The sequence below is a fragment of the Argopecten irradians genome, chromosome 1 (genome assembly GCF_041381155.1).
Source record: "Argopecten irradians isolate NY chromosome 1, Ai_NY, whole genome shotgun sequence".
NCBI classification, from domain to species: Eukaryota; Metazoa; Mollusca; class Bivalvia; order Pectinida; family Pectinidae; genus Argopecten; species Argopecten irradians.
This window is the reverse complement of record NC_091134.1, coordinates 13,444,317-13,463,939: the sequence shown is the minus strand read 5'-3', so window position 1 is coordinate 13,463,939 and position 19,623 is coordinate 13,444,317. Positions and strand designations below refer to the sequence as shown.

The 19,623-nt window shown below is 34.3% G+C and overlaps 2 protein-coding genes across 3 annotated transcripts in view; both read right to left on the bottom strand.

Moving 5' to 3' along the window:
* Positions 1–8,632: 8,632 nt before the first annotated feature.
* LOC138318286 (cyclin N-terminal domain-containing protein 1-like) overlaps positions 8,633–19,623 on the bottom strand; it is a 28,894-nt gene continuing 17,903 nt past the window's right edge. For both annotated transcript variants that reach the window (XM_069260507.1, XM_069260515.1), the window contains one exon: positions 8,633–13,398. In XM_069260507.1, coding sequence (XP_069116608.1) covers positions 13,300–13,398 — 99 coding nt within the window. In that variant the 3' untranslated portion in view covers positions 8,633–13,299. The remainder of the gene's footprint in view (positions 13,399–19,623) is intronic.
* On the bottom strand, positions 15,708–19,596 carry LOC138318282 (microtubule-associated protein tau-like). The gene has a single exon (XM_069260493.1). It carries the CDS (start codon positions 18,238–18,240, stop codon positions 16,999–17,001), a length of 1,242 nt encoding a protein of 413 aa, XP_069116594.1. The 5' UTR covers positions 18,241–19,596; the 3' UTR covers positions 15,708–16,998.

Here is a 19,623-nt window from a genome sequence, read left to right as displayed (position 1 = left end):
CACCACATACATGTATTTATTTTACACTTTGTTCATTGTTTCTTTTTTGTTGTTAAGGGCTATTGGACTAGACTTTGTCTGCCATAAAAGAGTGCATGTAGATTACCTCTAACAAAGCTAATAAGTGTAAGAATTCCCATTGTTAGAATACAATATCTCTAAACATATATGTGGTTCCCCACAAAGTTCAAAATATAATAAATGAATTAAAAAAAAAATTTGAAGTACATTCCAGAAATGTAGGGAATTCAAAGAAAACATCAAAGTTTTTACATGAAAATATTTACCTTTTATTATCTTTAATATATTCATGAATACTCACAGATTTAGGCAAAATGAATTCCCTGAGCAGCCATGCTGCTTACATAAAAGCAGTTCCAGTAAGCAGTAAGTCTATTTGCACAAATTTATAAGAGTAATTCCCCCTGTTATTTTAACACATGTTACATTAAGTACATTCAATACATTTGATCATACTCATTTCTTCTTTTTTTCATAGATATAACCATTGTAATACATATTGTAATAACTGTTTTTATTTATTAGAGTTAAGAGGACAAGTTAAAATAAAAATTCATTGATAATTTCATTTCGAAATATAAATAATTCTTGCTTATCACTAAAATATCAAAGATAAACATACTTAGAAGCTTAAGGCTCTTGATATCTATCACGCTTATTCTTGAACACGCATATGAGGATTTGTTACAGGTGATTTGACCTCTGACTGTATAGGGATGTGAATACATCTCCAGGTTTTGTCCAGAACATCTCTGATATACTAGTGGTAACCAAGCTGGACAAACATTCTTTCTAAGAGCTCCACCGTAAGGACATTCAGATAGCTCAGTCTGATCAGATGATATGGACGTTTTTTTCTGCATTGTCGTGCCTTCTTCTCTATACTGGAAAATGCTTTGCATAAGTTGCTACAACTTCTATGATCACCGAAAATGTTAAAAAGTTGTAATATCGTTCAAAGCCATAACTTATATAGACTCTGTTCCCTTCTTACCAACCCTTAGGCCCAGGTAGCCAAAATTTAAACAAACTTTGTTCCCTTCCAACCTACCTTTCGGACAAGGTGAGCTAAAAATGGCTACAAATTGAAGATTATTTGCATCACATCGAGCGGAGGGAGACGTTTAGTCCCGCCTTTCTTGAAGTCCTGACGTCACGTCATTTTATCCTGAAGTCACTTAATTGTGTCTGTTATGACGTAACAATGAGCTTTCAGCTCGCTACAGTCAATGCATTGCACTACTCTTTATACCAAGTTGTGTTCAGGATGGCGAGCGCTCGCGCGATAAGAAATTTCTTAAACGGCAGCGGGTGTTCTTGCGCGCATTCGATATGATGGTCTCATGCACTTGCTCCAACACTATTATCAGAATAAATATGGATTAAAAAACATCCCTAAACAGGGTTCCCTTTATTTCCGTTCGGAAGCGAGCGCCCATTAACGCTCGAAAGCGCTCACCATCCTGAATTCGCCTTTGGTGCCTTACATGGGCGAAATCACTCGATATCAGGCAAATTATATGATAAAAACATTACAATGTCTAAATCTGAGAAGGAAAACAATATGATACTGAAATATTCATGCGCCAAGTGTAAAGAAATATGAAGCTTTTGATATCAACTATGTATACCGTAATGGTGAAATTAAACCCGTCGGAAACATTTTCGCATAATTCGCTATTATTAAAATACGCACTTATTCAGCCTGATATATAGTGATTTTGCATGTGTAATATTTTTGCATATGTCACTAGTGTAATATAACCTGGAGCGATTTTCTTTGGCTGGAAACTCATTATGACGTCAAGATAGAACTAATAAAATGTGACGTCAGGATTTCTAGAACGATAGGGGACAAAATGGCGGCCTCCGCTGGATTTTCACAATACATTTTGACGTAAGATCATAGATACACATTGTGAAAATAATCACATCGCCATCAGTTTTAAAACATAAAAATACACGCTAAAATGTCCCCACTTACAGCATATGTATACGTTAAGGTAGACAATCAAAATCTGAAGTCTTTGCCAACTATTCTTTGTCAGTAGAAAACCATCCTTGATTCAGAGAGCATTCTGATAATACAATTATAACGATGCAGACATGTAAACACAATATTGTATAAGACTTTACCAGCAATACAATAAGTATTTTTCTGTAATTTATCCCTTAGCTGAGTTTGTACAAAACACTCGTGACAAATAATTGCAAATATTTCATTCGGCCATTATTTGTTAACTCAACTGGTCGCTATTCAATCACGTAGTGTCAATATGATGAATTTTGAGGCACATTTCATTCTCATGTGTATTCAACATATAAAGTACAATAGCTAACGCATTCCGCTCTTGTAAAAAAATATTTCGGTGCTAATCTTGCAACTACAATACAGGTGTTGAATTGAATAAATATGTCTCAATCTCGTCCTGCATTAACAATTTTATTTGTTAACAAATGAGGTCTTCCTCGCCTGCCTTAAAGTCAATACTTTATTTGCATGAGAAATAAAAACACTTTTGTAATAAGGAATTGTCAGTGTTTAATTACATTACGATTCACTTTCTGTGCTAAGGACTGCCATTGCACTATTGTATGCAACGATACAAATTTACGGAATGTTATGTGTATAACAAAAATATTTTTGGATATAAAACAAAAGTTTTGACACAGGTTTTATACTATTACGGAGAAATCCCAACTATACCGATTGTAAGCTCGATCCTGTATAGGAATCTTTGTCTTTTTTTTTTATCTAAATCAGAAATATATTCGTTAGCCATTCAATATTAACATATTCCATAGTACCTTTCATGTGATAACTAAATATACTGTATTTGTAAAACAAGTTGTGTCAAGACATTATCACGAAGATCGAAATTATCCTACCCATAATGATCACCGCTTATTTTATTCTAGTATGATAATGAGTCAAGAACGTTTACCGTTTTATCAAATACACGAAGAACATTGGTTAAAATGATAAATGAAATCGTATGCGAATATGTTTACTATAAACGATGCGTTATAAGTCACTGAAAATAGCCCCCAGTATCTTTAAAGATGCTCCACCGCCGACGAATGGTATTTTAATCTATATTAAAGATATATTTAAGATAAAGATAATGAAAATAATTGATGGCATGCCTTATTTGAAATAAAGTACTGATTGGTCATGCACCAAAAGCAAAACAATTTATTTCATTTACATTTTTGTGTTAGTTTGGCCCATTTAAACACTATTATACATTAGTTATTGTTAAAATGATGGGTATCGTGTATATGCTCTGTCGGTGGAACTTCTTAAACAATGATTCCTAGTTTAACATGCTCAATCTAATATTTTACATCATGCCGTATTGCCGGTAAATTTTGCAAGGCATTATTTTCGGTATACATATAATCGTATTTTCTCAGAGATCCGCCAATTCTGAACCGACGTACATGAGAACAAAACTTCAAAGAATCGATGAACCGCGAAATTTAACCTCCGTGAATGTGTCCCGTAACGAAAACCGCGAAATATCAACCCTCACGAATAGAAAGCGTTATACAGTAAAAGTAGTAATGCAACAAGTTTCATAAGCATAATCTTATTAAAATTTGTATGGATTCAAAGATTCAAAGTCTCTTCGTGTTATCTTCGCGAAAAATCAAAATACAACTTCACCAACTGTTCTGTTCATGGTATTTTCGAGGACCAATGGTAAAACGGAAAACCATAAAAGACACATATTTCAGTAAAACAATAATAATTTGAAGCCCGTTATCATTAAGGCACAGTTTATGAATGGAACACATTAAAAACTTTAAGTTATTACAGCACATCTGCACAAAATTATGCATTCCTTCGGTAGACGTTATTCTTTTAAGCATCAAATATGCATCATCGAAAGTATGCAATGTTGAAAAAAAATTGCAAAGCCACATCAAAACTTAATGAAGCGTGACATATTCTGACGAGTTTGGTTGAAAGATATCCGTCATTGTATTATTCAACACGATAGAAACACAGACCTCACTGTAGTTAAGTTTCTGGAGCTGTGTCATTGCCATCACCTGTAGAATGTAATATGGCGAGATTCGGTGTCTCGGATACAATGTGAAATTCAATTCCTGTAGCGAGGGTACTGTGTGTATGTCCAGGGACTCTGAAACACACGGTCCTAACTCTGTCATATTGAAGGTTACTGCGTACATACTGTAGTCTAGCCGTCCTCTGCTAGCGTTCAGATTGTGACGTTCAAACACCACCGAGGAAAAACTTGCTTCCACAGATGAGCTGTTCAAACATACACAGTAACTGGGATAGTCGAATGAATAGTCGCCTAGAGAGTACGGCCCTTGTGCTTTCACAAAGAGAATTGTCAAACCTGTCAATATGAAAAAGTCTAATACTCCGAAAACGTTAGCTTTAACTGCCATTTCTTGATCAATATATGCTGTATTACAAATATAAGTTATATCGCTTATTAGTTAGCGATTCATACTTCAGTTGAAAACTATTTTAACAGGTTTTCCATTTCAACTCTTCCTTCTGCTGAGAATACTTATGTTCCGTACATCGATGGTTACACTAACACCACTCCTTGCTTTGTTTTTACTCCCTTTATTTGTATCATTTCATTCCTCCTTTAGATGATCCTAAAATCATATCTTACATATAGACTTGTTTGAATTCCTTGGCTAGAAGGAAAACATATCAGGAATCTTTTATGAGGAAACTGTATCACTAATCAGCTTAAGTTAGTTTATTACCGATATAATCCTTGGAAACGTTTCCGTTGTTTTCCTTGTTTTACAGTCTTAAATAATGAACAGACTCGTTAATCAATTATTTCATTTGTTTGTAACACCGCCTGATCAACACAATTCCGTTTAAAGTTATATCTTCATTTCAAAACGACAAATATACGCGTTGGTATTGAGGACACCTTCACGTAGCCTGTTGTTTCATTGCTGTACTTCATAAATCGCATCTCCAGATAAGATGTAGGGCGCAACACTGTAAACTTCCTCCTGAAGAAATAATGTAGACCTAAGCTCTCTGGGGACTGCCTTTATTCTCACAAAATACCCACATTGCTCATAACAGTATTCACTGATACATATATGTATTGTGTTCTCTATAGTTCCTCGAGATCGTGGCAAATTATATGTATAATCATAATGATTATGAACCGGCGAATGCATACAAATTCACGCGTTATGTATACCAATTATAACACAAATTAAAAATGTTTTTCTTTCGGCAGATATTGTATACTCACGCACCTGAAGATATGTATAATTCTACTTGTAGTGAACAAAGTAATTTTTAAACGTCACAATGCTCGTTTAGCGAGATACTTCTACCTGATGTTAGTGATATCCGTTATTTGTTGATCCCGTGTGTTTACAAACAAAGACCATCTTCCATTCAATACTTTTTCATTGTTTCTATGTTGTACATCCGGGCAAAGCAAAACATTACAAAGGTCAACCGTATATTTAATATCATTGTTTATTTTAAACCAACTTTGCAGTGGTTTGTTGAAGTTTGTATCTGTAAAATGTATTACAATGCATATGATGTTAATTAATTTCAAGTTTCTTCTTAACAATATGCTCTTTCAATAAAATACATGTACTAGTGTATCCAAGCTGGTCAATAGAGATCATTAAATCATAATCAGTTGTACTTATATTGACAAATCTAAAGAAAGGGATAGTAAACTTTTCCTCAAAACAACGCTGCATTCCCATATTGTAAAGTTTCTTTTGACACCGCCTTACATGTACTTTCAATGTTGCGTTAAGCGCTTGCCTCTGTGAGTGCGAGTTCTATCCCCTGTTTTTTTTGTAGATAAGCCATGGTCCATAAAAGTGGTCGTTTCTGTATCCGCATAACGCTCAGCAACACCTTGGTAACCTGTTTACAGTGTAATGAAACCGAGTAGAGAGTCTGTATCGGTATGCTTCATTGAGTTAGCACTATAGGAAGGATCGAAATTTACTATTCCAAAGATACACAAAACGAATATTCTGCAGACTCATACGCAGATATTCATACACACAACATATTACAGATAGGGTGGGGGGCATCCTAAACAAATCTTAGGTGTCTTTGCAGAAGTTGCTACAATTTCTATGATCACCGAAAATGTAAAAAGCTTTTAATATCGTTCAAACCCAAAAATCGTATAAACCCTTCCAACCAGCCTTTCGGACAAGGCGAGTTAAATATGGCTACAAATTGAAGATAATTTGCATCACATCGAGCGGAGGAAGACGTTTTGTCCCGCCTTTCTTGAAGTCCTGACGACACGTATTTTTTCCTGACGTCACTTTATTGTTTCTGTTATTACGTAACAGTGCGCTGTCTGCCCCACCACAGTCAATTTATTCAGAGAAGGACAACAATAGGATACTTACATTTTAATGCGGATATATGGTATTTCGCCTGTGTAATATTTGTGCATATGCCAGTAGTGTAATATGACCTGGAGCGATTTTCATTGGCTGGAAACTTATTGTGACGTAAAGACAGAAAAATAAAATGACGTCAGGATTTCGAAGACAGGACAAAATGGCGGCCATCGCTGGATTTTTTCAATACGTTTTGACGTGAGATTCTTCGAAATGTAGGTTTTTGTAGTCATGTGATAAAATAGTATCTTCAAATTGTGTTCAATTTATAGGATACTTGATGAAACCCGTCAAGCCTCGCAAAAATAATTTTTTTAGATGCGTTTCATAAAATCTCATATGAAATGTACCATCATTTAGGATCCTATATACATGTATATCAGCCTGTAAATCATCATTTAGGATCCTATATACATGTATATCAGCCTGTGAACATGTTAAAAAGTGCAAATCATGTGCCTATTTATCTCATACCTTAAATACGCAGTGTGAAAATAATCACATCGCCAACATTTTGAAAACTTTCTTTGCGAAAATATGAACACGCTAAAATATCCTCTTTTAAAGAATAACATATGTTAACGTTAAGGTAAACTATCAAAAATTTTAAATTTAAACTCTGTGTCAACTATTCTTTGTCAGTAGAAAACCATCCTTGATTCAGAGAGCATTCGATTCAATGATTCTGATAATAAAAATAATAACGATGCAGAAGTAACACAATATTGTATCAGACTTTACCAGCAATACAATAAGTATTTTTCTGTAATTTATCCCTTAGCTGAGTTTGTACAAACACTCGTGACAAATAATTGCAAATATTTCATTCGGCCATTATTTGTTAACTCAACTGGTCGCTATTCAATCACGTAGTGTCAATATGATCCTTGAATTTTGAGGCACATTTTATTCTCGTGTGTATTCAACATATAAAGTACAATTACTAATGCATTCCGTTCTTGTGGAAAAATATCTCGGTGCTAATCTTTCAACTACAATATATATAGTGTTGAATTGAATAAATATGTCTCAATCTCGTCCTGCATTAACAATTTTATTTGTTAACAAAAGAGGTCTTCATCGCCTGCCTTAAAGATAATGCTTTATTTGTATGGAATATAAAAAAAAAAAAAAAAAACTAAAAAAAAAAAAAAATTGTAACGGAACATTGTCAGTGTTAAATTACATTACGGTTCACTTTCTGTGCTAAGGACTGCCATTGCAGTATTGTATGCACTGATACAAATTTACGGAATGGTATGTTTATAACACAAATATTTTCGGATATCAAACAAAAGTTTTGACACAGGCCTAGGTTTTATACTATATCGAAGAAATCCCGAGTACACCTATTGTAAGCTCGATCCTGTATAGAAATCTTTGTTGTTTTTATCTAAATCAATTATATATTCGTTAACCATTCAATATTAACATATTTCATGTTATCTTTCATGTGATAACTAAATATATCGTTTTATCAAGTAAACGAAGAACATTCGTCAAAATGATAAATGAAATCGTATGCGCGCATGTTTACAATAAACGATGCGTTCTAAGTCACTGAAAATGGCCTCCAGTATCTTTCAAGATGCTCCACCGCCGACGAATGGTATTTTATCTATATTAAACTTAAAACAGACGAATTAGTATTTTTCTTCCGTTACAAAAGTTACTTACCATACACAATAACAACCATTGAAAAGTAAGAGAACCTTATTTAAATTGAAAATAATGAAAATAATTGATTGCATCCTGAAAAAAAAATCATGGCACGATGCCTTATATGAAATAAAGTACTGATTGTGCATGCACCAAAAGCAAAATAAATTATTGCATATGCATTTATGTTTTGTTTGACCCATATAAACACTAGTATACATTAGTTATATTTCAAATTTCGTGTATGCTCTGTCGGCGGTGGAACACCTTAAACAGTGATTCCTTGTTTAACATGCTCAATCTAATATTTTACATTATGCCGTATTGCTGGTAAATTTCGCAATGGCGTTATTTTCGGTATAAATGTACATTTTCTCTGAGATCCGCTAATTCTATACCAACGTACATGAGAACAAGACTTCAAAGAGTTGATGAACCGCGAAATTTAACCCCCGTAAATGTGTCCCGTAACAAAAACCGCGAAATATCAACCCCGCGAATAAAAAAATATGCATTTCTTCAGTAGAGTGCGCAATGTTGAAAAAAAAATAACAAAGCCACATCAAAACTTAATGAAGCGTGACATATTCTGATGAGTTTGGTTGAAAGATATCCCTCATTGTATTATTCAAAACGATAGAAACACAGACCTCACTGTAGTTAAGTTTCTGGAGCTGTGTCATTGCCATCACCTGTAGAATGTAATATGGCGAGATTCGGTGTCTCGGATACAATGTGAAATTCAATTCCTGTAGCGACGGTACTGTGTGTATGTCCAGGGACTCTGAAACACACGGTCCTAACTCTGTCATATTGAAGGTTACTGCGTACATACTGTAGTCTAGCCGTCTTCTGCTAGCGTTCAGATTGTGACGTTCAAACACCACCGAAGAAAAACTTGCTTCCACAGATGAGCTGTTCAAACATACACAGTAACTGGGATAGTCGAATGAATAGTCGCCTAGATAGTAAGGCCCTTGTGCTTTCACAAAGAGAATTGTCAAACCTGTCAATATGAAAAAGTCTAATACTCCGAAAACGTTAGCTTTAACTGCCATTTCTTGATCAATATATGCTGGATTACAAATATGAGTTGTATCACTTATTATTTAGCGATTCACACTTCAGTTGAGAACTATTTTAACAGGTGTTCCATTTCAACTCTGCTTTCTGCTGTGAATACTTATGTTCCGTACATCGATGGTTACACTAACACCACTCCTTGCTTTGTTTTTACTCCATTTATTTGTATCATTTCATTCCTCCTTTAGATGATCCTATAATCAGATCTTACATATAGACTTGTTTGAATTTCTTGACTAGGAGGAAAACATATCAGGAATCTTTTATGAGGAAACTGTATGACTCCTCAGCTAAAGTTTATGAGGAAACTGTATGACTCCTCAGCTAAAGTTAGTTTATTATCTATATAATCTTTGGAAACGTTTCTGTTGTTTTCCTTGGTTTAAAGTCTTAAATAATGAACAGACTCATTATCATTTATGTCGTTTGTATGTAACACCTCCTGATCAACACAAATCCATGTAAAGTTATATCTTCGTTTCAAAACGACAAAACGACATGTATATACGTTGGTATTGAGGACACCTTCACGTTGCCTGTTGTTTCATTGGTGTTCTTCATAAATCGCATCTCCAAATAAGATGTAGGGTGCAATATTGTAAACTTCCTCCTGAAGAAATAATGTAGACCTAAGCCCTCTGGGTACTGCCTTTATTCTCACAAAATAGCCACACTGCTCATAACAGTATTCACCGATACATATATGTATTGTGTCCTCTATAGTTCCTCGAGATCGTGGCAAATTATATATAATCATAATTATAGTAATTATGACCCGGCGAATGGATACAAATTCACGCGTTATGTATAACAATTTTAACACAAAAATGTTTTTCTTTCGGCAGGTATTGTATACTCACACACCTGCAAAGATATGCATAACTCTACTTGTAGCGAACAATATATTTTGAACGTCCTTTCCATAGATCACAATAATCGTATAGCGTGATAATTCTACCTGGTATTAGTGATATCCGTTGTTTATTGATCACGTCAGTTTGCAAACAAAGCCAATATTCCATTCAATATTTTCATTGTTTCTATATTGTACATCCTTGCAAACAAAAACAGTACAAAGTTCAACCGTAATAACAACTTCACTCTGAAATATGATACATATCGAGCCAACACCTTTCGCTCGATATCCTTGTTGGGAACGTATAACCTACAGACTAGATTTCTATCAGTATGTCAACATTCAACACGTACTCAAATTAAATTGTTCAATATGCTAAAGGATTCGGCCACTCTTCCAATTCGTAGGTCACGGATGGCTGACCTACAGTATTCCCATTACAATGGTATCAATGGTGCATGACTTGGATGACATCAATTATTCATTGAAATCGTTTCGGAATGTGTATCTATATTATAAAAGAAATACTTATATATTTTTCCTTCGTGATCCTTCCTAAAATGTACACATTATTTGAGTTGGAGTTTCATATCTTTCTGATGATATTAGAAAGATCTTTAATTTTCTGAGTAAATACTTCAGGTAATTTCATACTGTACTTAGGAGTAGACGATTGTCGGCGTGTCTTTTACGAAACTACACGGTGTGTTTGCCAATTTTATAGAGCCCAATTTTTTCGCTTACAGTCAATACTTATACCACGATTAAATGCACCATCACGCCACTTTTCTGAAATATATTTACATGCACTTTCTATAGGTTAGTTCGCATCATCTTTCCCACCATTGTCCTACATGTACATACCACGGACAGTAGTTGACTAATACCATGTCATACAGCAATGCAGTGAAATGAACCTAGTACATGTATATGTTTACACAGATCGATACGCGCATGTAAGTTCTTATTAGGCTACTGTCATATCAGTGTGGTTGTTCTGACGCTGTCATCATTATCAATATGAAACTGACGTTATCATTAACAAACGTTCAATTGTGGAAATGAAGTTTGCTTTTATTTATTAGAAATTGCTGCCATACACTGAATATTGATAACAAACAACCCACAATTCCATGTGGATGTACATTGATATCATGTGACAACAGTCACATAGTCACTCGATTTGGACAGGGGTATATGAAATATGCAGTAGCAAACAAAACAGTAACTGGTCGACTTCGATCGCTGCCTGATGAATCATTTATGTGTATTTGTGTTTTGTAGTGGTGTATTGAGTAAACGAGTACATTATAAATGTGTGTTGATAAGGATGAACAGATTGGTACATACAATGCATATTGTAATACCATGTTGGTGTAGCAGCATGCTTGTTCCAATATTACATGGCAGTTAATTGTCATATTGTTTTGTTGAAGGTCATTTGAAGTTTGTTCATTGGCAATGGAGTTTTGATTCATTGTATTTGTATATGTTTTGTTGATGGTTCGAGATGTAACACGTATGTTTTGTTTCACTAACTAGTTTATTGTGTCTAGAAAAAAAAACCCACCAAAATGAAAAAGTGTACCTTACTAAATATTTGACCTTCAGAATCTTAAAGCTTTCCTTGTCGTGCCGGAGTTTACGAAAGAGAACTTCTAATCATGTGGAAATCTACGATATCCATATTTTCGCTCAGATTAAGCTGGGCATCGTTCATCTTTGTTCCTTTAAGCTGAATAATAGAGCGCCTTCAGGTAGTTTGTTATATGTTAACTCCATCATTATATGGTCAAAGTAGCTAATCCAAATTTTTAAGAAGATTTTACATAAAATACTCAAACGTCATTGTTTGAAGGAAAACATACGACATTTTACAAGATATGTCATTCTGTTGTGATAGTTTAAAAAATAATTTATGAAAAATAACAGTCTATGTGCATGTGGTTTCAAGGTGATATTTGTCTGACGCATATATACATGTATGTACATTAATAATTACTATAATAACACATCAAAACATTGTACACATCCCTTTTTAACAGAAATTACCATATAATACTCAATCATATATTAATATTCACGCAATTTTAATGTTTCTGTTTGCATGTCAATATTCCATATAACATAACAAAAACATATTTCGCTGTATACCTGAAATGATAAACGAATAAAGAAAACAGAGATCTTCTTAATTCCAGATATTCCAAACAAAAGTTTGTATAGCAGGAAAACATGTTACTATTTATAACAAATTACAAATGAAAATCGAGTTCACAGATATCATTGATGTGTAAAACATTGGCACGTAATTTTATCTTATATCATGTTCTTTATGATGTATCGAACACATGTTTTAACTATATCTTATCTAGCAAATGGTGAAATTCCTGCACCAAAACTCAAGTTCGTTACACTTATTTCAAGACATTCAAAATGCAAAGTATGGATGATAGTATAAAATGAAACATCTTAAGGTCAAGCACGACATACAAAACAATCTAAGTATATGTAATAACTTTGATTCTCTGTGTTCGCATCAACCTTTATCTTCAAGTAAGATACATTTGCGTAAGTACAACTTGAGATAGAATTAGTTGGAATAACTAATTGACATTCAATATCAATTTTAAGTAAATACATACATGTATTTGCATTAATTGAATGTATACATTTGTTTTAAACAACCACATTGTTTTATACATCTGACAAATCACAATATAAGCGTACAATCATACAATCAATATTGATAAACAATGAAACTATCACAAAGGCTTTAGATAAACACTTATTGTTTTCCCTAAATACACGACATTGATTATCACAAACATGTTTAATTAGTAGAGTGAAAAATCGAAAATGAGTAACAACATCTGGTGGTACTGAATATAGTTACATTAAATATCAACATTTATAACGGAACTTTTGGTGCTTTCAGTTAAGGATATCGGAAAAAATTAAGAGAACAGCTATATGTATAACAAACGAAGCCGGCGAAATAAAAACCATACAAATGTATGACTGGATTGAAAATAATTCTTCTTTTCGTAACATATTTTCTAACAAAGTTATTACCGTCCTGCAGTAGTAACAATGCAAGGGTTTATACCATATACTAACTGAAACTGGAATTAATGGAACTAAATAGCTGCTCCAAACCAACAGTATTTCTCAAATTTGATAGCTATGCTCCTGGTGTTGTTCAAAGATGACCTGAGGATGGAGGCGTTGGTTGTCTTGGAATGTAACACGTTCTCAAATCCTCCATCTTATTATTTGTTCCCTTCCAATATCAACTGAACTATGACTGAAGTAAGGTCTACAATATCGTCACATGGTATGTGTGTTATCGTACTCAGTTCCTCGGTTATCTGTTTAAAAGAAGAAAAAAAACACTTTATGAGTTTTTTGTGTTCTGAATATAACCATGATAACAGTGCTGTCTGTTTAAAAGGTTTGGTTTAAGCTATGTTGGTGATGATAAGTTGATCTGCGGTAAAGACTACCATTATTAGTTAGTAGGTATAATATATCCTGCACAGAAAGTTTTTTTGATGGATTGTTCTGCTTCCAATTTCAGAATCTAATTTTTAAACTTTGTAGAGCAATTGGTAAACGTTTCATCAATATTATACCATTATAACATGTTGCTAAAACGTTAATTGATTGTAATATGTATTTTTAGTAGCCTATCATTAACATCTGATCTGACTATCAGGTGTCCATATCTCTTACAATACAACCAAATTAACTCTCCGCCTATATACGAGTTGTCTCCCATTAATTTGACAAAATATCCCTAGGTCGTCGTTTGGAGAGCATTACCTGGCGTGTCACTAACGTACTTAGATTGAAAGATAAGGTAACTGACCCTTTTATGCTAATTATTTATCTCATTTGTCGTTCTTTATAACACCATTTTCAAAACAACAAAAATCAAAGCTACCACCATCATTAATCACATGTCCAAACTCTATTTTTTTATCCGTTTCCCCATCTTTTTCAATTGAAATCCCATGACATTTTGTGTTCCTGCGATGACGACGAATTTAAATACAATTATATCGAAAACAGAATTGTAAACAATGTGGATGGATATCTTTTAAAAACAGTTTCAGTGAGTTTAATATCTATGCAAATTTAAATATGTAGTATAACCTCATATTTCAATTGATGTAGTTTTGTTAAAGCTGACAATGCAAGTTAAAAAAAGTATACATTTGAGATTAAAAAAGATAAGTTTTTTTCATTTTTTTTCAAAATTCGTTTCTGAGACAACCCCTTGCGTTTCTAAGGACGGGCAGTCGCCATTTTGTTTTAACTCTGCTTGGATACAACACCGGGTACCGACCCCTATATAAAGCGCGTGAACCACACACACGTGCAATCAGTCGAACGCTCGCTGTTCAAGGTGTAACAACTTACACCTGACCGGCTTTAGATATACTGTACTATATATACCCCGGACTTGTTTACGTATATACTGAGGCCATGCCATAAGAATTAAATGTTTTCTCAAATAAAGGTTCTAAGAACCATATATAGATCTATACAATTAAATGAAAATTAATGAATGAATCCATACATTCTTTCCACATGAGAGATCCATTTTGATTATAACGTAAACAAACTCGGAAATTCTTATAGCAGATAAATTGTCAAACTAAAAATAAACACTGCATTCACCTGACAAGGTTTTATTGAAGTAAAAGTGTCAGCTAGATCCCAAAATATGTCAAATACGCGCTAATAAAGCACTTCAATATAGATTAGATAATTCACGCACATGTACACGTGTGTGCCTTCGGTAGTTTATATACGTGGACTTGTTCAGGAAATGTGGTCACGTGCACGTGGCCACTCGAGTACATCGGGCACGATAGTATACGTGGAAATATGTGGCTTATTATTGTGAATCTGATTTCTTTATTTTTGTGGAAAGTTCATTTTGTGAAACATCTAAATGACAGCTTAGATGAATTGACGTGTTTGCCTGCTAAACAAGCCCTACATATATTTACAGGTAAGGGGTAATTTGTTTATGTATTAGTAAGTGATAAACAGTGGACAACTGCTAGGTGTATATGTACATGACTGAGCGCACGTGTGTCGATTCACGCGCTTTATATAGTGGTCGGTTGGCGTATTGTATCCAAGCAGAGTTAAAACAAAATGGCGACTGCCCGTTCTTAGAAACGAAAGGGGTTGTCTCAGAACGAATATAAAAAAATTAATCTCAAATGTATACTTTTTAACTTGCACTGTCAGCTTAAATTTGCTAAAGTATGTAAAAATATTTTCCAACCATCTGGGTCGGAAAAATATTAATAAGGGAAAATTATTAATAGGGGACGAATTCTGACGTATCAGCTATATATGACGGTGGCAGATCGTCAGAAATTGTAATACTTCCTCGAGTAAAATAGCTAAGGTACTGGTTATGCGTCTTAGAAGTTTCGATTCCAAGATTGGCGTGATAAAATATGGAAATGCTATACATGTATTTCTAATATATTTAAGTTTAGGATTTGAATTTCTTTACAGATGTATTGTTAAATGTTATCTCACTTAGATGAAGAAAAAAAGAAGAAAATTACAAAAAAATCTAAGCACATTTATTAAGTGATTGATCTTAATCAAGACTGTTTGAAGGATCAAGGAAAAAATCGAACTCAAAGAGCAATATAAACATTTGTTTATTAAAAATATTTCATATCGATGACAATCATTCTTTGTTATATTTTATATGTAACAACCATCACAGTATGGCTCATTATTACACAGAAAAAGCATACAGTAAAATACGGTTATAACGAATCTTTGGGGACCAACAAAACCACTTTGTTATAAGTACAATTTCTTATACACATATAACTACCTGCATCTTACAGGAACCATGACGGTAACCATCACGAGTTGTGAAAGAGTGCTCGATATAAACGTGTTTTACTGTACATAGTAAATATTCTTACAGAAATAACTTAATTATCTTAATTAAAGCAGCGTACAGACATACAAAGACTTTTGAAAGAACAAATAATGAAGTTAATGCGGTTCATGCAATCGCCATGCTAACTCTAACAGGGCAACAGGACAGACTACCGTCTCTGGTATTTACCCGATAAATTGATAGGTTTGGTACTTTGATTACTATTTAAATAAGTCACTATATTCAATGCAAAATAAAATATAAAAAAAATAATAATAATAAAAATAATTGCTACCTAACATTATTCAGTCTGATGAAGTGTGATCAAATTAAAGTATAATGCTGAGAAACATTCTTAAAAGAAAATTAAGACTAAAAAGTCAATCACGTATTATAGACTGTAAGAAATACAATGTAATGGCTGATCGGATGGCGGGATGATTAAGATAATTATCGTTCTTCATGGCTTAATTCTTAACACAAGTATATAAGGACAGGAGTTTTCTACCGGATCACGTGGGTTTCCGGTTTTCTACTACTCTATCATCCATTACGCGCTCACGAAAGTTGGTTAACTTATCTCGAAATCAATGTTAGTAAATAAGGTTTATACATTGTAGTTTATCGTTTATTAAATCATTACAATATACCTTATCGTATGGGAAGTATAGTGTTACATGATTTCGTAGGGTTTTGCCGATATGTTTAGTTCGTACTTCGAATCGAATTTTATTTCACGACTTAGAGTATCAAAACAAATCATTTAGCGCACGTACTTCATTATGTTCGGTTTTGTAAGCATTGGGTTAACATTAAAATTTTATAAAAGAAATAATGAAATGTTGGATGTTAAGAATAAAAGTTCTACTCTGAAAAATGGATGTCAACGTTTAAACTCTTTGAACATGATAATAATATGAATGATTTTTGTACTACACAACTAGTCAACTACAATGTTCAAGATATGTAAGGTACGAAAGATGGCATTTCAATTAAATACTAGATAAGATCTTTGGACTCCACAGATCTCTACCACGATAATCTACTCGCCATGATAAAGCATTGCCCGGATTCTAGCTTCGATCTCCTTATCTTCATCATATTCAATGTCATTGGGATCAATATAAACAGGTTTTTTCTTCCAAAGATGGTCAATTTTTGACTTTTTGTTCCATTTCTGTGAATGGTTGTAAACCGTAACATCACCACCCTTTGGCACGTGTTCCGCGTTTTCCAATGAACCGACTTTCGATGTTGCAGACTCCTTCCAATTTTCCTGAAAATGTGGCACATGGAATTTTTGTTTATTTGGAGCGTGATCTATGTTATCTAGCGATCCAATCTTTGACTCCGACTTCCACTTTGGTTTTAAATTTGGTATTACGACATCTCCTCCCCCTGGTTTATGAAAGATTTTATCCAAAGATCCAACTTTGGCCTCCGTTTTCCACTTCGGTTTACCAAAATGTGGGATTTCTGACTTCCCTCCGTATGTCTCGTAGTTTATGTTATCTAGCGATCCAACTTTTGCTTTTGCTGTGTTTTTCTTTTTCACCAAATGTGCTGTTCCGCCAGGAACAAAGTTTGAGGAGCTGAGAGGACCAAGAAACGGCTGTCCATGATGACCGGTTTTGATTTTTGGCAGAACTACTCCACCAATGGGATCGCTTTGGACGCTAATGTCGGACCCTGATTGACTTTGATTCCATCGTTTATCGTAGTCGATGTTGTCTAACGAGCCAATTTTAGCTCTTGCCTCCCATTTTAGTTTATAATTAGGCACCTTTTTGTTACCCCCACCTGGTGTGTGATCAGCATTATCAAGAGACCCCACTTTGGAACCCGATGACCATGGCATATTTATAGGTGGTAGGTACGGCTCCTTATATGACCGGTTAAATGAACGCTCGATATTATTTCCTTTTGTACCCCATTTCCATGCTGGTTTTAGACTGCGAAATTTAATTTCTGGGTCGTAAGACCCGCTCTCTTTTTCCAGCTCTTCCAAACGTTGGATTTCATGATGCCTATCTGAGAAATTTGTGTGTATGGCACGTTGTTCAACAACCACATAACGGCCATCCCGAGGATGTTTGTGTACAGACACGATCGGGAATCGTCCAAAGTAGCGGCTCCGGTGAGGTACATACAACACAGTTTTTATTGGTACTTTATCCTCATCATCTTTTTGAAGGTGTTTGAATGCCGCCTCTCGTATGGCCTTCTCCGTAGGATTGTAGTTTTTGTCTCGCCTCTTCATTGCCATTGTAATGCTCTGTATCATAAACACAAATACCGAAGCATCACAGCACAATAAATTTCCTTCACATTCATTTGTTGTTTAAATTGTCACAGATACAAAACTTAATGGAAACTCCCACAGAAAACAGATATTGCATATTACGTGATTTCTTGGTAACATCAATGAGATTATGTCAATCTATATCATCACTTTATGATTGTCCGTCAATGTCGATATGTTGGTAGATTTTCATTCATAAAACCAAATGCGCTTCTTTCTACCATCAATATCAAATATTAAGCACCTCCAATATGAATTCAGCTACGCGGTGACAAGATCAAATCCACACATCCAGATACACTCAGCCAACTCCGAGTTTAGTCCAATATTCACAGTAAAAGTACGCATGAATCGTACTTTAATATCTATATGCCTCGCGTTAACGTGAATTAAATCACCATATCTGTTTAAGTGAGTCGTAATGCTCTTGGGTATTATATAGGTAAATCCAGTCAAGAACAAATCAGGCAATAATAATATATATGTGTTAGTGATAAATCAGCTTTAAACCTGAGCACACAGGTTAACAGGAAATTAAATTAAAGCACTTCAGGTAAAATTGCACTTTGATTTCGACAGCTTTTAAAATATTGTCGAGGATAATTACATACCTCTCTACCAATCGTTATTTGAATTTCATGTGAGTTTCTTTAACACAGCAATATGATTCTTGTCGGAAGATTAATAACACTTCTTCACGAAACATGACTGAATGTTAGTCTAACCTTCGCTGGTATACTGTAGAAATGACAGAGATATATAGCCCTTACCCAATGTATGGGTAAGTTCCGATAATCTGTAAATCACTGAGAACTTTAATTCGGTTATGCACTAGTCTGTTTATATGTTGATTCAACATTGGCATTTTGGCAACGGAAACAGTTTCCTTATCCGTGTACGATAAATGATCAATGTGTGAGTCCATATATGATAGTCACTAGGCTGATATCTATACCTTCCCTTTCCAAGGGATTCCTACCAGGTCATTTCACATTGTCAATACACGGTTCAAGACACTGCTATACAGCTGGTTGATATTTAAATCCCAATTTGTTCATTCTATACAGTGTTGGTATTACGAAGCAGTCACAGACATATCAAATAAATTATGTCTCCTCTCAATCTAAATCCAGTCACCGATGACAATGCTGGACATTAAAAGATCACGCAAGTACGAACTAAATCCTCTGTAAAAATAAACTTCGCTATATGTACACCCATGGAATATTTGTCACTGAGAGACCTTAGACCAATCTCCCTGCCTTTAAAATCTATATTGGTAATTTAATTGTTCTGTACTTTTCATGGCTAAAGTTGGCTCTACAGCAGTTGAAGTGGCAATGTTAGACCCATTTCTTGTTGTTT

Excerpts from the sequence above, each read along its gene's own strand:
- LOC138318282 (XM_069260493.1), bottom strand. The coding sequence starts at position 18,240 with ATGATACAGAGCATTACAATGGCAATGAAGAGGCGAGACAAAAACTAC.